The following is a 12,901-nucleotide window of genomic DNA, read 5'->3' as shown; positions in this document are numbered from 1 at the left end:
AGCATTCTAGCTTCTATAGCTGAAAGAACCAGATGCCACAATATACAAAGCCTCAAGTTCTAAGCACAAGAACCGTGGGACAGAGACCCCTGTGCCCCAGAAGCAGAGATACACTCTAAAATTAAGGAAAAGGGTGATCATCATAAGTAAAAAGCAAACCAGAGAAGAAAAGACCATAAAAGTTTACCATGGGCACAAGGACCAAAACACAAATACTGAAGAAATCAGCATTGAGACTGTACTCCAATTTGAAACTCCTGAAGGGAATATGAACTGGTCTCAAACCCAAAGAGCATTTTTGGAAGAGTTCAAGTAGGATTTTAAAAGCCAAATTAGAGAGGTAAAAGAAAAATTGGCTAATGATTTTAAAAATATGAAAAAAGAACTCACAGAAGAATTTAAAAAGAAAATTGGACAAAGGGATAAAGAGATAGAAAACCTAACTGGAACAGTTGGATAAATGGAAAAGAGGATGCAAAAGTTAACTGAAAACAATCTATTAAAAATTAGAATTGAGCAAGTAGAGGCTAATGACTCTTTGAGACCTCAAGAATCAGTCAAACAGAATCTAAAGAAAGAAAAAAGAAGAAGAAAATGTAAAGTATCTCACTGGAAAAAACAACTGACCTGGAAAATAAATCCAAAAGAGAAAATCTAAGAATTATTAGTCTACCAGAAATCCATGGTGAAAAAAGAATCTGAACAGTATCTTCCAAGAAATCATCAAGGAAAACTGCCCTGAGGTCCTAGATCCAGAGGGAAAATTAGTCATCAAAAGAATCCACTGATCACCTCCTGAAAGAGATCCCAAACTGAAAATGCCAAGGAATATTGTTGCTAAATTCCAAAACTATCCAGTAAAGGAGGAAATACTGCAAGCAGCCAAAAAGAAAGTATTCAAATATCGAGAAACTACAGTCAGGATTATACAGGACCTTGCATCTGTCACATTAAAGATCAGAATATAATATTCCATAAGGCAAAGGAGCTTGGACTACAAACAAGAATCGATTACCCAGCAAAACTCAGCATAAGATTTCAGGCAAGGAGATGGACATTCAATGATATAAGGGATTTCCAGACCTTCCTGAAGAAATGGTCAGAGCTCAATAGAAAATCTGATCTTCAAATAAAAGTCTCAAGAGAGACATAAAAAGGTAAAAAGGGAAAAGAAATAAGAACTTGTTATTCAATATGGGCAAACTGTGTACAACCCTATAGGGGAAGATATGTGAGAATTGTGAGACTGTGATATTGAGAATTGTGTATTTATTATGATATTTAAAAGGGATATACATAAATAGAGGGAGTAGGTATAAATTAAATGATGGGATGATATAAAATGTGATTTAAGGGTGCAAAGGGATTGTAATGGGAGATGTGAAAAGAAGAAGGCAGAAAAAGGTAAATTACATCACAGGAAGAGGCACAGAACCATATAATAGTAGAGGCAAAGAGAGGAGGTAGATGAGCACTGTTTGAAATTTACTCTCATCTGATTTGGTTCAAGGAGGGAAGAACAAAATCAGTTAAGTATAGAAATCTAACTAGTCCAATAGGCAGTACAAGGGGAAAGGGGAAAAAAAAAGGGAGGGGAGGTTAAAAGGGAGGGAAGAAGGAGTAAGGGAAAAGGGGAAATAAAGGGAGGGGGGCTGATAAAAGGGAGGGAAGACTGAAGGAGTTAGTGGTCAAAAACTAAACTTTTATTGTGTGGAGAAGGGAGAAGTAAAAGCATAAACAGGGAGAAATAGGATGGAGGGAAAGATACAGAGAGTAATCATAACTGTGAATGTGAATGGGATGAACTATCCCACGAAACAGAGGCAGATAGCAGAACAGATAAAAAACCATAATCTAACAACATGTTGTTTACAAGAAACACATCTGAAATTGGGGCATACACACAGGGTAAAGACAAAAGGTTGGAGCAGAATATATTATGCTTCAGCTGATATAAAAAAAGCAGGGATAGCAATCCTAATCTCAGACAAAGCAAAAGCAGAAATAGATCTAATCAAAAGAGACAAGGAAGGAAATGATGTCCTGCTAAAAGGCACTATAGACAATGAAGCAATATCTTTACCACACTTTTATGCACCAAGTGGCATAGCTTCCAAATTCTTAGAGAAGAAGTTAAGGGAGTTACAGGAAGCAAGAGAAAGCAAAAGTATACTAGACCTCAACCTTCCCCTCTCTGAACTTTTTAAATCTAACTCCTTAAAATAAACAAGAAAGAAATTAAAGAAGTGAATAGAATTCTGGATAAGGTAGTTATGATGGATTGTTGGAGAAAACTGAATGGGGATAGAAAGTAATATACCCTTTTCTCAGCACATGGCACATATACAATTGACCATGTACTAGTTCACAATCCAGTGCAGAAAGGCAGATAGTCAATGTATCCTTCTCAGATCATAATGCAATAAAAATAATATGTAATAAAAGGCTGTGGAAAGATAAACCAAAAATTAATTGGAAACGAAAAAATCTAATCCTAAAGAATGAGTGGGTTAAACAACAAATCATACTAACAATCAATAACTTCATTCAAGAGAATAACAATAATGAGACAACCTATCAAAACTTATGGGATGCTACAAAAGCAGTTCTTAGGGGAAGTTTTATATTATTGAACCCCTGCATGAATAAAATAGAGAAAGAGGAGATCAATGAATTGGGCATGCATCTGAAAAAACTAGAAAAAGAAGAAATTGAAAATCCCCAATTAAATGCCAAATTGGAAATACTGAAAACCAAAGGAGAGATTAATAAAATTGAAATTAAGAAAACTATTGAACTAATAAATAAAACTAAGAGTTGGTTTTATGAAAAAAAACAATAAAATTGATAAAAGTTTGGTCAATTTGATAAAAAAAGAAAGGAAAAAAATCAAATTACCAATATCAAAACTGAAAAGGGTGAACTCACCTCCAATGAGAAGGAAATCAATACAATAATTAGAAATTACTTTGCCCAACTGTATGTCCATAAATTTGACAATCTATGTGACACCAATGAATATTTTTAGAAAATATAAATTGCCCAGATTAACAGAAGAGAAAGTTGAATATTTAAATAATCCCATCTCAGGAAAAGAAATTGAAAAAGCCATCAATGAATTCCCTAGGAAAAAAATCTCCAGGGCCAGATGGATTTATAAGTGAATTCTATTAAACATTTAAAGAACAGTTAATTCCAATACTATATAGATGATTTGGGAAAATTGGGAAGGAGTCCTCCCAAATTCTTTTTATGATACAAATATAGTTTTGATACCTAAACCAGGAAGAGCCAAAACAGAGAAAGAAAATTATAGACCAATTTCTCTAATGAATATAGATGCACAAATTTTAAATAAGATATTAGCAAAAAGAATATACCTACTTATCATGAGAATAATACATTATGATCAGATAGGATTTACACCAGAAATGCAGGGCTGGTTCAATATTAGGAAAACTATCAGTATTATTGATCATATCGACAACAAAACTAACAGACACCACATGATTATCTCAATAGATGCAGAAAAGGTTTTTGACAAAATACAACACTCATTCCTATTGACAACACCAGTGAGCACAGGAATAAATGGAGCTTTCCATAAAATTATAAGCAGTATCTACCTAAAACCTTCAGCAAGCATTATATGCAATGGGGATAAGCTAGATGCATTTCCAATAAGATCAGGGGTGAAACAATGATGTTCATTATCACCATTGTTGTTCAATATAGAACCAGGAATGTTAGCTGTAGCAATAAGAGAAGAAAAAGAAATTGAAGGAATTAGAATTGGCAAAGAAGAAACTAAGTCATCACTCTTTGAAGATGATATGATGATGTACTTAAAAGAATCTCAGAGAATCAAATAAAAAACTGCTTGAAATAATGAACAAATCTGGCAAAGTTCCAGGTTACAAAATAAACTGACATAAATCATCTGTATTTCTGTACATTACTAATAAAGCCCAACAGCAAGAGATAGAAAGAGAAATTCTATTTAAAGCTAAAGTAGACACTATAAAATATTTGGAAGTCTACCTGCCAAAACAAACCCAGGGACTATATGAACACAATCACAAAACACTTTTCACAGAAATAAAGTCAGATCTAAACAAGTGGAAAAGCATAAGTTGCTCGTGAGTAGTCTGAGCTAATATAATAAAAATAACAGTTCTACCTAAATTAATTTACCTCTTCAGTGCCATACCAATCAAATTACCAGAAAAATATTTTCTAGAGTTAGAAAAAATAATATCAAAATTCATCTGGAAGAAGAAGAGGTCCAGAATATCGAGGGAACTAATACACATAAAAACTAGGAAAGGTGGCCTAGCTCTACCAGATCTCAAATTGTATTATAAAGCAGTAATCGCTAAAACCACTTGTTGCTGGTTAAGAAACAGAAGGGTAGACCAGTGGAATATGTTAGGTACTCAAGACACAGTAGTCAATGAATATATCAATCTACTGTTTGATAAACCTAAGGACCCCAGCTTCTGGGATAAGAACTCACTGTTTGACAAAAACGGCTGGGAAAACTGGATAACAGTGTGGCAGAAACTGGGCATAGACCAATGCCTCACACTGTACGTAAGAATAAAGTCCAAATGGATACGTGCTCTAAGTATAAAAACTGATACTATAAACAAATTAGGGGAGCAAGAAATAGTGTATTTGTCAGATTTATGGAGAACAGAAAAATATATGACCAAACAAGAGATAGAGAACATTATGAAGTGCAAAATGGATAATTTTGATTACATTAAATTGAAAAGATTTTGCACAAACAGACCCAATGCAATCAAGATTAGGAGGGAAACAAAAAACTGGGAAAGAATTTTTTCCAAGTACTATCTGTGATAAAGGACTCATTTTAAAAATTTATAGAGAACTGAGTCAAATGTACAAGAATATAAGTCATTCCTCAATCGATAAGTGGTCAAAGGATATGCCCAGGGAGTTTTCAGAGGAAGAAATTAAAGCTATCTATAGTCATATGAAAAAATGGTCTAAATCACTATGGATTAGAGAAATGAAAATCAAAACAAGTCTGTGGTATCACATCACACCTATCAGACTGGCTACCCTGACAAAACAGGAAAATGACAAATGTTGGAGAAGATGTGGGTAAGCTGGAACACTTATTCATTGCTGGTGGAGCTGTGAGGTGGTCCAATAATTCTAGAGAACAATTTGGAAGTATGCCCAAAGGGCTACAAAAATGTGCATACCCTTTGACTCGCAATACTGCTTCTAGGACTGTAAGCCAAAGAGATCGTAAAAATGGGAAAAGGTCCCACATGTACAAAAATATTTATAACAGCTCTCTTTGTGGTGGCCAAGAATTGGAAATCGCAGGGATGCCCATCAATAGGGAATGACTGAACAAGTTGTGGCATATGAAGAAATAATGAATAGGAAGACTTCAGACAGGCCTGGAAGGACTTACAGGAACTGATGCTGAGTGAAAGGAACAGAACCAGGAGATCTTTGTACATAGTAACAACCACATTGTAAGAGACATTTTTCTGGTAGACTTAACCGTTTACAGGAATGCAAGGAACTAAAACATTCCCAAAGGATTCTTGAGGCAAAATGCCATCCACATCTAGAGAAAGAACTATGGAATTGGAAAACAGAATATTTTCTCTTGTGTTATGTTTTGTTTGGTTTGGGTTTTTCTCATGGTTTCTCCTATTCATTTTGATTCTTCCATGCCACATAACTAATGTGAAAATGTATTTAATAAGAACGTATGTGTAGAATCCATATAAGATTGCATGCAGTCTAGTGGAGGGAGAGGAGAGGGAGTGGGAGAAAAATCTAAGACTTATGAAAGTGATTGTAGAAAAGTGAAAACAAATAAAGAAAAAAATTAAAGAAAAGAATGCTGATTAGAATGGTAAAAAAAAAAAAAAACAACATAAAGTTTGCAAAGCAAAAAAAAAAAAAAAGTGGGCAGGCAGAATGATTAGAGGACGCTAGCGGTCAGGACTTGGGATCCAATCTCCAGGAGGCTGAGCCCGTCCTTGCCCTGTCCCAGGTGCTGAGGGGAAGAGCTCTGCCCAAGGGCTAGCCGAGGTACCCACGTGGAGGGAGGGCGGGAGAGGGGGATGTCTTAGGCTGCTCCAGGGGGGAGGGGGCTTCCCTTCTCTCTCCCCCGCCGCCCTCTCACCGGTTCTCCTTATCCAGATCGTCCACGCTTGCCTTTCGGAGCAGCAGCAGCTGCTGCACCTTCGCCACGTCCCCGATCGCGGCAGCTTTGTGGATCTTCCCGAGGTCCTTGAGTCTGATGACGTATCCGGCATCGGGGCCGAAGGGTCGGGCCCCGCTGTCCCTCCTGGGGGGAAAGGAGGACCGGGATGGGGACAGCTCCCTCCTGCTGCGGAACCTGAAAATCTTCTTCATCCTGGCACCACACTTCCCAGACAGTCGGGAGAAGTCGTCAGGGGTTCTCCCCTGGCCTCTCAGCCTTCTCCAGGCTCTCGCCTCCGCTCCAGAAAACTTCAGTGGCCGGAGGCAGGAGGTTAAGAGACTCCAAAGAGCAGTTATAAACAGTTAGGACAGTTAGAAAGGATTCAACCCTAGACACTGCGGTAACCGTGGCAATGCAGCGAGGGGGACCGCAGTGCGCATGCGTTCGTCTGATGCGCGGGTCACGCGCATGGGCCCAACGGTAAAGCTAAGCCCGGTGAGTGCGCATGTGCCAGGTCAGTTAGCTCTCCTCGGGAGGGGTCCAAAGCTCGAGATCGCGAGGGTGGCTGAGCCCAAGGCTGGCTGCTTCCAGTGCTAGAGGTTCTTTCGAGTCTCCCGCTGTGACAGCAGGACTGCGGGGCGGGGATGGGGGCGAGGTCAGACCTAATGGGAAGGGTGGGGCATCTGGATTGGGAGGATTTGGGTTCGAAGGTGGAATCCGGGACCCGCTCTGTTGTTTCCCTTTGTCAAGGTGGGCAAAGCACTTCCTCTCCGAGCCTCAGTTTCTTCTTCTGTAAAATGAAGACTTGGGCCTCGATAAACCTCCCCCCCAACCCCCCCGAGTGTTTTCCAGCCATTAGTGATTCTGTGAAGGCCAGACTGAAAACGAGCACCTCGTTGGTGCTCTGATGTCTGGTGGATGCCCTGGGGCAAACGTAGCCTGGGTTCCTCTTTCCTCTGGCTCTCCCTTAAGGAGAGGAGGGCAATGATTCCTCTGGGACAGAGAACCTGGCCCAGGGGACGTGGAGCTGCCTTAGCCAGGAAGCCCTGGGTTCAAGCCCAGCCTCTGCAGAATTACAATGGCCCTATTGATGCTGTTATTAATGGGAAGGAGGCGGGTACAGTGGTTCACTGGGAAAAGGTGTGTCAACATTAGTTGACATGTTGCTGAAAGAGTTAAAGACGCCCTACAGTAGTACGGTTTAAGTGACAGCGGCTAATAGTCCAGTTCAACTCTGGGCTGAAGGGACCCTGTCTGGAGTATTGTGTTTAATTATGGATGCTACATATTAGGAGAGACATTGAAAAACTCGGAGAGGAGATATGGATGAATTAAGAATACTTAAGACAAGAGGGGGCTAAGGGAAGGCATGATGTCTGTTTTCAAATATGTGAAGGGCCATTGGGTAGACTTGGGTATCTCTAGAACAGATTCCCAAGATTTGTGATGAAGGATCCTCGTTTTGACCTGTATAAGGAAAAATAAACTTTATAGCAATGGAATGTACTGCTTGTGAGACAATTTTCTTCAAGCAGAAGCTATCAGACCATGGTGCAAAAACAATTCTTAAAATGATTGCAAGGCTGAACTCTATGATTTTTAAGATCTCTTTCAAGACAGATATTTTGATTCTCTGTATTAGTTTATAATACTATTGCAGGTTTCCTTTGTAATAGATCATCAAAGTTGGCTTTGTCTTTCAGATATATGTATATATATATATATATACACACATACATATATACATACATATATATATAGTAGAGCAGAAGCTAGAAGCATTTTGTTCATTAACATTAGTTTGACCCTCAAAAGAAATTTCTGCAAAGGGGAATGGAACAGCTTATTATTGTCTAATTGGCCTTGGCTCCCCCTTCCCTTTTCTCTTCTGCTGTTTTCTATTCATGATATGAAATGTATCCTTCACATTACTAGTTTTCATACAGTATATACAGCTCCAGGATCACTGGACATGGTAATACAGAAATGATGCCTACCCATCCTGATGACCCTGCCCAGCTGCTGTTGTTTCTTCTTCTCCTCCTCCTCCTCTTCTTCTTCTTCTTCTTCTTCTCCTCCTCCTCCTCTTCCTCCTCCTTCTCTTAGAAGGCTAGAGAAGGCTGTGATTCTTCTCCTTATTTCTCTCCTCCTCCTTCTTTTCTTCTTCCTCCTCCTTTTTTTCTATCCAAACAGCCAAAATGTAAGCTCATCCTGTAGGTGTTTTGATCTCAGTGGTGGACTGTTTGAGGCCCAGTGTGTAAGTCAGATGATCCATATGTTTTTGATTATACTTGTGCCATGACCAGTCAATATTTCTTTAAGAATAAACTCTCTCCATTCTATCTGCCAAACCTGATATCCTGCAGAACTTTAGTGCTGTCTCTAAATGGCATATGATGTTCAACATCATTTTCTGCCATCTGGGACCATGATCTAGTACTCTGACTACATTCGAGCTATGACTTGGGTAGTCAGAAGTCCTATTTAGTTAGTAACAGACTCCATCATTGTATACATATTATACTGTATATAATTTGTGTGTAGAAAATTAGCAGTGCATTGTATAATTATTTTTCTAACGTATAATTCTTATTGGGAGAGGGCCAATGTATATGTTAGAAAAATCCCTAGCTGATATCTATAGGGAAGAATAAAATAGTAAATTAAGTTTCTTAATACTTCAAATATATCAGCAAATCATTAATTAAAATCTCATGACAATTACAAGTCATTGGTTGCAAGTCACCTCCAATGAGGAGGAAATTCAAATAATAATTAGAAATTACTTTGCCCAACTGTATGCCTATAAATTTGACAATCTAAATGAGATGGATGTTTATTTTAAAAAAATATAAATTGCCCAGATTAATAGAAGCGGAGGTTGAATACTTAAATAACCCCATCACAGAAAAAGAAATTGAACAAGCCATCAATGAATGCCTTAGGAAAAAATCTCCAGGGCCAGGTGGATTTACAACTGAATTTTATCCAACATTTAAAGAACAGTTAATTCCAATACTATATAGATGATTTGGGAAACTTGGGAAGGAGTCCACCCAAATTCTTTTTATGATACAAATATAGTTTTGATACCTAAACCAGGAAGAGCCAAAACAGAGAAAGAAAATTATAGACCAATTTCTCTAATGAATATAGATGCACAAATTTTAAATAAGATTTTAGCAAAAAGAATACAGCAACTTATCATGAGAATAATACTTTATGATCAGGTAGGATTTACACCAGGAATGCAGGGCTGGTTCAATATTAGGAAAACTATCAGCATTATTGATCATATCAACAACACAATAACAGAAACTACATGATTATCTCAATAGATGCAGAAAAAGCTTTTGACAAAATACAACACTCATTCCTATTGACAACACCAGAGAGCATAGGAATAAATGGAACTTTCCATAAAATTATAAGCAGTATCTACCTAAAACCTTCAGCAAGCATTATATGCAATGGGGATAAGCTAGATGCATTTCCAATAAGATCAGGGGTGAAACAATGATGTCCATTATCACCACCATTATTCAGTATGGAACCAGAAATGTTAACTGTAGCAATAAGAGAAGAAAAAGAAATTGAAAGAATTAGAATAGGCAAAGAAGAAACTAAGTTATCACTCTTTGCAGATGATATGATGATGTACTTAAGAGAATCTCAGAGAATCAAATAAAAAACTGCTTGAAATAATGAACAACTTTGGCAAAGTTGCAGGGTACAAAATAAATCCACACAAATCTTTTGCATTTCTATATGTTACTAACAAAGCCCAACATCAAGAGATAGAAAGAGAAATTCCATTTAAAGCTAAAGTAGACACTATAAAATATTTGGAAGTCTACCTGCCAAAACAAACCCAGGGACAATATTAACACAATTACAAAACCCTTTTCACACAAATAAAGTCAAATCTAAGTAAGTGGAAAAACATCGGTTGCTTGTGGGTAGGCTGAGTCAATGTAATAAAAATGACAATTCCACCTAAATTAATTTACTTATTCAGTGCCATACCAATCAAACTACCAGAAAAATATTTTCTACAGTTAGAAAAAATAATATCAAAATTCATCTGGAAGAAGAAAAGGTACAGAATATCTAGGGAACTAGTGAAAATAAATGCTAGGGAAGGTAGCCTAGCTCTACCAGATCTCAAATTGTAGTATAAAGCAGCAATTATCAAAACTACTTGATACTGGCTAAGAAACGTAAGGGTAGACCAGTGGAATAGATTAGGTACTCAAGACACAGTAGTCAATGAATATAACAATCTACTGTTTGATAAACCCAAGGACCCCAGCTTTTGGGATAAGAACTCACTGTCTGACAAAAATTGCTGGAAAAACTAGATAACAGTGTGGCAGAAACTAGGCACAGACACTGACACTGACACTGTACACAAGAATAAAGTCCAAATGGGTACATGATCTAGGTATAAAGATTGGTACTATAAACAAATTAGTGAAGCAAGAAATAGTGTATTTATCAGATTTACAGAGAATGGAAGAATTTTCACTAAACAAGACAGAAAACATTATGAAGTACAAAAGGGATAATTTTTAATACATTAAATTGAAAAGTTTTTGCACAACCAAACCCAATGCAACCAAGATTAGGAAGGAAGCAGAAAACTGGGAAAGAATTTTTGCAACTAGTATCTGTGATAAAGGCCTCATTTCTAAGATATGTAGAGAACGGAGTGAAAAGTACGAGAATACAAGTCATTCCCCAATTGATAAATTGTCAGAGGATATGAACAGGCAGTTTTCAGAGGAAGAAATTAAGGATATCTATAGTCATATGAAAAAATGTTCTAAATCACTATTGATTAGAGAGATGCAAATCAAAGCAACTCTGAGATACCACATCACACCTATCAGATTGGCTAACAGGAGAAAACAGGAAGATGATAAATGTTGGAGAAGATGTGGGAGAGTTGTAACACTGATTCATTGTTGGTAGAGCTGTGAGCTGATCCAACCATTCTGGAGAAGAATTTGCAAGTATGCCCAAAGGACTATAAAAATGTGCATATCTTTTAAGCCAGCGATACTGCTTCTAGGACTGTATCCCCAAGAGATCATAAAAATTAAAAAGGGTTCCACATGTATAAAAATATTTATTGCAGCTCTCTTTGTGGTGGCCAAAAACTAGAAATCAAGGGTATGCCCATCAATTGGGGAATGGCTGAATAAATTTTGGTGTATGAATGTAATGTAATACTATTATGCTATAAGAAATGATGAATAGGAAGACTTCAGAGAGGCCTGGAAAGACTTACATAATCTGATGCTGAGTGAAAGGAGCAGAATCAGGAGAACTTTGTACACAGCAACAACCACAGTGTGTGAGGAATTTTTCTGGTAGACTTAGTGCTTCATTGCGATAAAAGGACTTATAAAATTCCCAATGGTCTCTTAAGTCAAAATACCTTCCACATCCAGAGAAAGAACTGTGAAATTCAGTCACAGAATGAAGCAGATCATCTCCATTTGTGTTATGTTTTGTTTTATGATTTCTCCCATTCATATTAATCCTTCTATGCAAAATGACTGAGGTGAAAATGTATTTAATAGAAATGTATGTGTAGAACCTAAAAAAAAAAAAAGAACCAATGGATAGGCTCAAACCTCTGCCTTATCCCCCTGCTCCATAATGTCCCTTTTCTTTTATGGCTTCCAATCATAAGAACACTTCAAAACTTCATGGGAAAGTAGAGGAAGGGAATGATGGAAGCTTTATGCCTTTCAGAGTCACTAGATGACTGAGTAGTAACCTCAAAATGGATGAGTCCAGGTGACCTTGTAAGTTCCAGAAGATCTTGAGGTCCTGGGAGGCCAATAAAGATGTGGCTGTAATGTCCACTTAAGTGGTCCGTTGTGGTGGCAGAAACAACAAGAGTGGGCTGGAAGAAAAGGAAGAGCTAGCATTTGAGAAAGAGGAGCCATTGAAAAAGATCTGCCTTGGAGATCTGTGTGTATGTGTATGTATATGTATGTCTGTATATGTGTGTATATATGTATATATATATACATACATGCATATACACACACATATATACATATACATATACATATACACACACACAAACACCTGGGGTTTGATTGAACCTTTTCCTGAAAAATGTGAAATCATAGCTAATTAGGAGAATTGTCAAATTGAATTATGTTTCAAGACTTGTACATAGCTACAAGTTACAAGTTGGCTACAGGCTGAGTTTCCAAATTGTATTGAAGTTATTCTTTTAATACACACTGTAATTTCCTTATGCTTATCATTGTGTTCTATGTGGGAAGAAAACAACCTGTTCTATAATCTGATGCATGGGATAGCCTTTAACTTTCTTTCCTTCTTTGAGGAAATCCTGTATTACAGCCAAAAGCAACATTACTGTATATAGTAACTTTCCTTGTGAAGCAGAGGTGTGGTAGGGAGTCAATGAATATTCTAATACATGAATGTTCCAATTACATAACTTTCTTCTGAATTGATCCCTGGGAAAAGGGTGATGGCAGGTAAAGGACAAAAATTTGTGCAGTTTGAGAGTCTTTGTGTCTTCAGGCAAGGGCAATCTAGCTAGCCATTCTACTTGATATAGGAATTTTGATATAATTTTGGGACCCTTTTCCCTTGCTTACTAACTAGGGGGCACAGTGGATTGAGGTCAGGACTGGGAGTCAGAAAGACCTT

At 37.5% G+C, this 12,901-nt stretch overlaps 1 protein-coding gene across 5 annotated transcripts in view; it reads right to left on the bottom strand.

The window, feature by feature from the left end:
- Positions 1 to 6,649, bottom strand: part of LOC140533320 (ankyrin repeat domain-containing protein 26-like) — a 100,946-nt gene extending 94,297 nt beyond the window's left edge. For all 5 annotated transcript variants that reach the window (XM_072652916.1, XM_072652920.1, XM_072652918.1 and 2 more), the window contains exon 1: positions 6,179 to 6,649. In XM_072652916.1, the coding sequence (XP_072509017.1) occupies positions 6,179 to 6,411 (233 nt within the window). In that variant the 5' untranslated portion in view covers positions 6,412 to 6,649. The remainder of the gene's footprint in view (positions 1 to 6,178) is intronic.
- Between the last annotated feature and the right edge of the window lie 6,252 nt (positions 6,650 to 12,901).

The sequence above is a fragment of the Notamacropus eugenii genome, chromosome 3, assembly GCF_028372415.1.
Source record: "Notamacropus eugenii isolate mMacEug1 chromosome 3, mMacEug1.pri_v2, whole genome shotgun sequence".
Classification (NCBI taxonomy): Eukaryota; Metazoa; Chordata; class Mammalia; order Diprotodontia; family Macropodidae; genus Notamacropus; species Notamacropus eugenii.
Note: the sequence above shows the minus strand (reverse complement) of the source record. Positions and strands in the feature narration are given on the sequence as shown.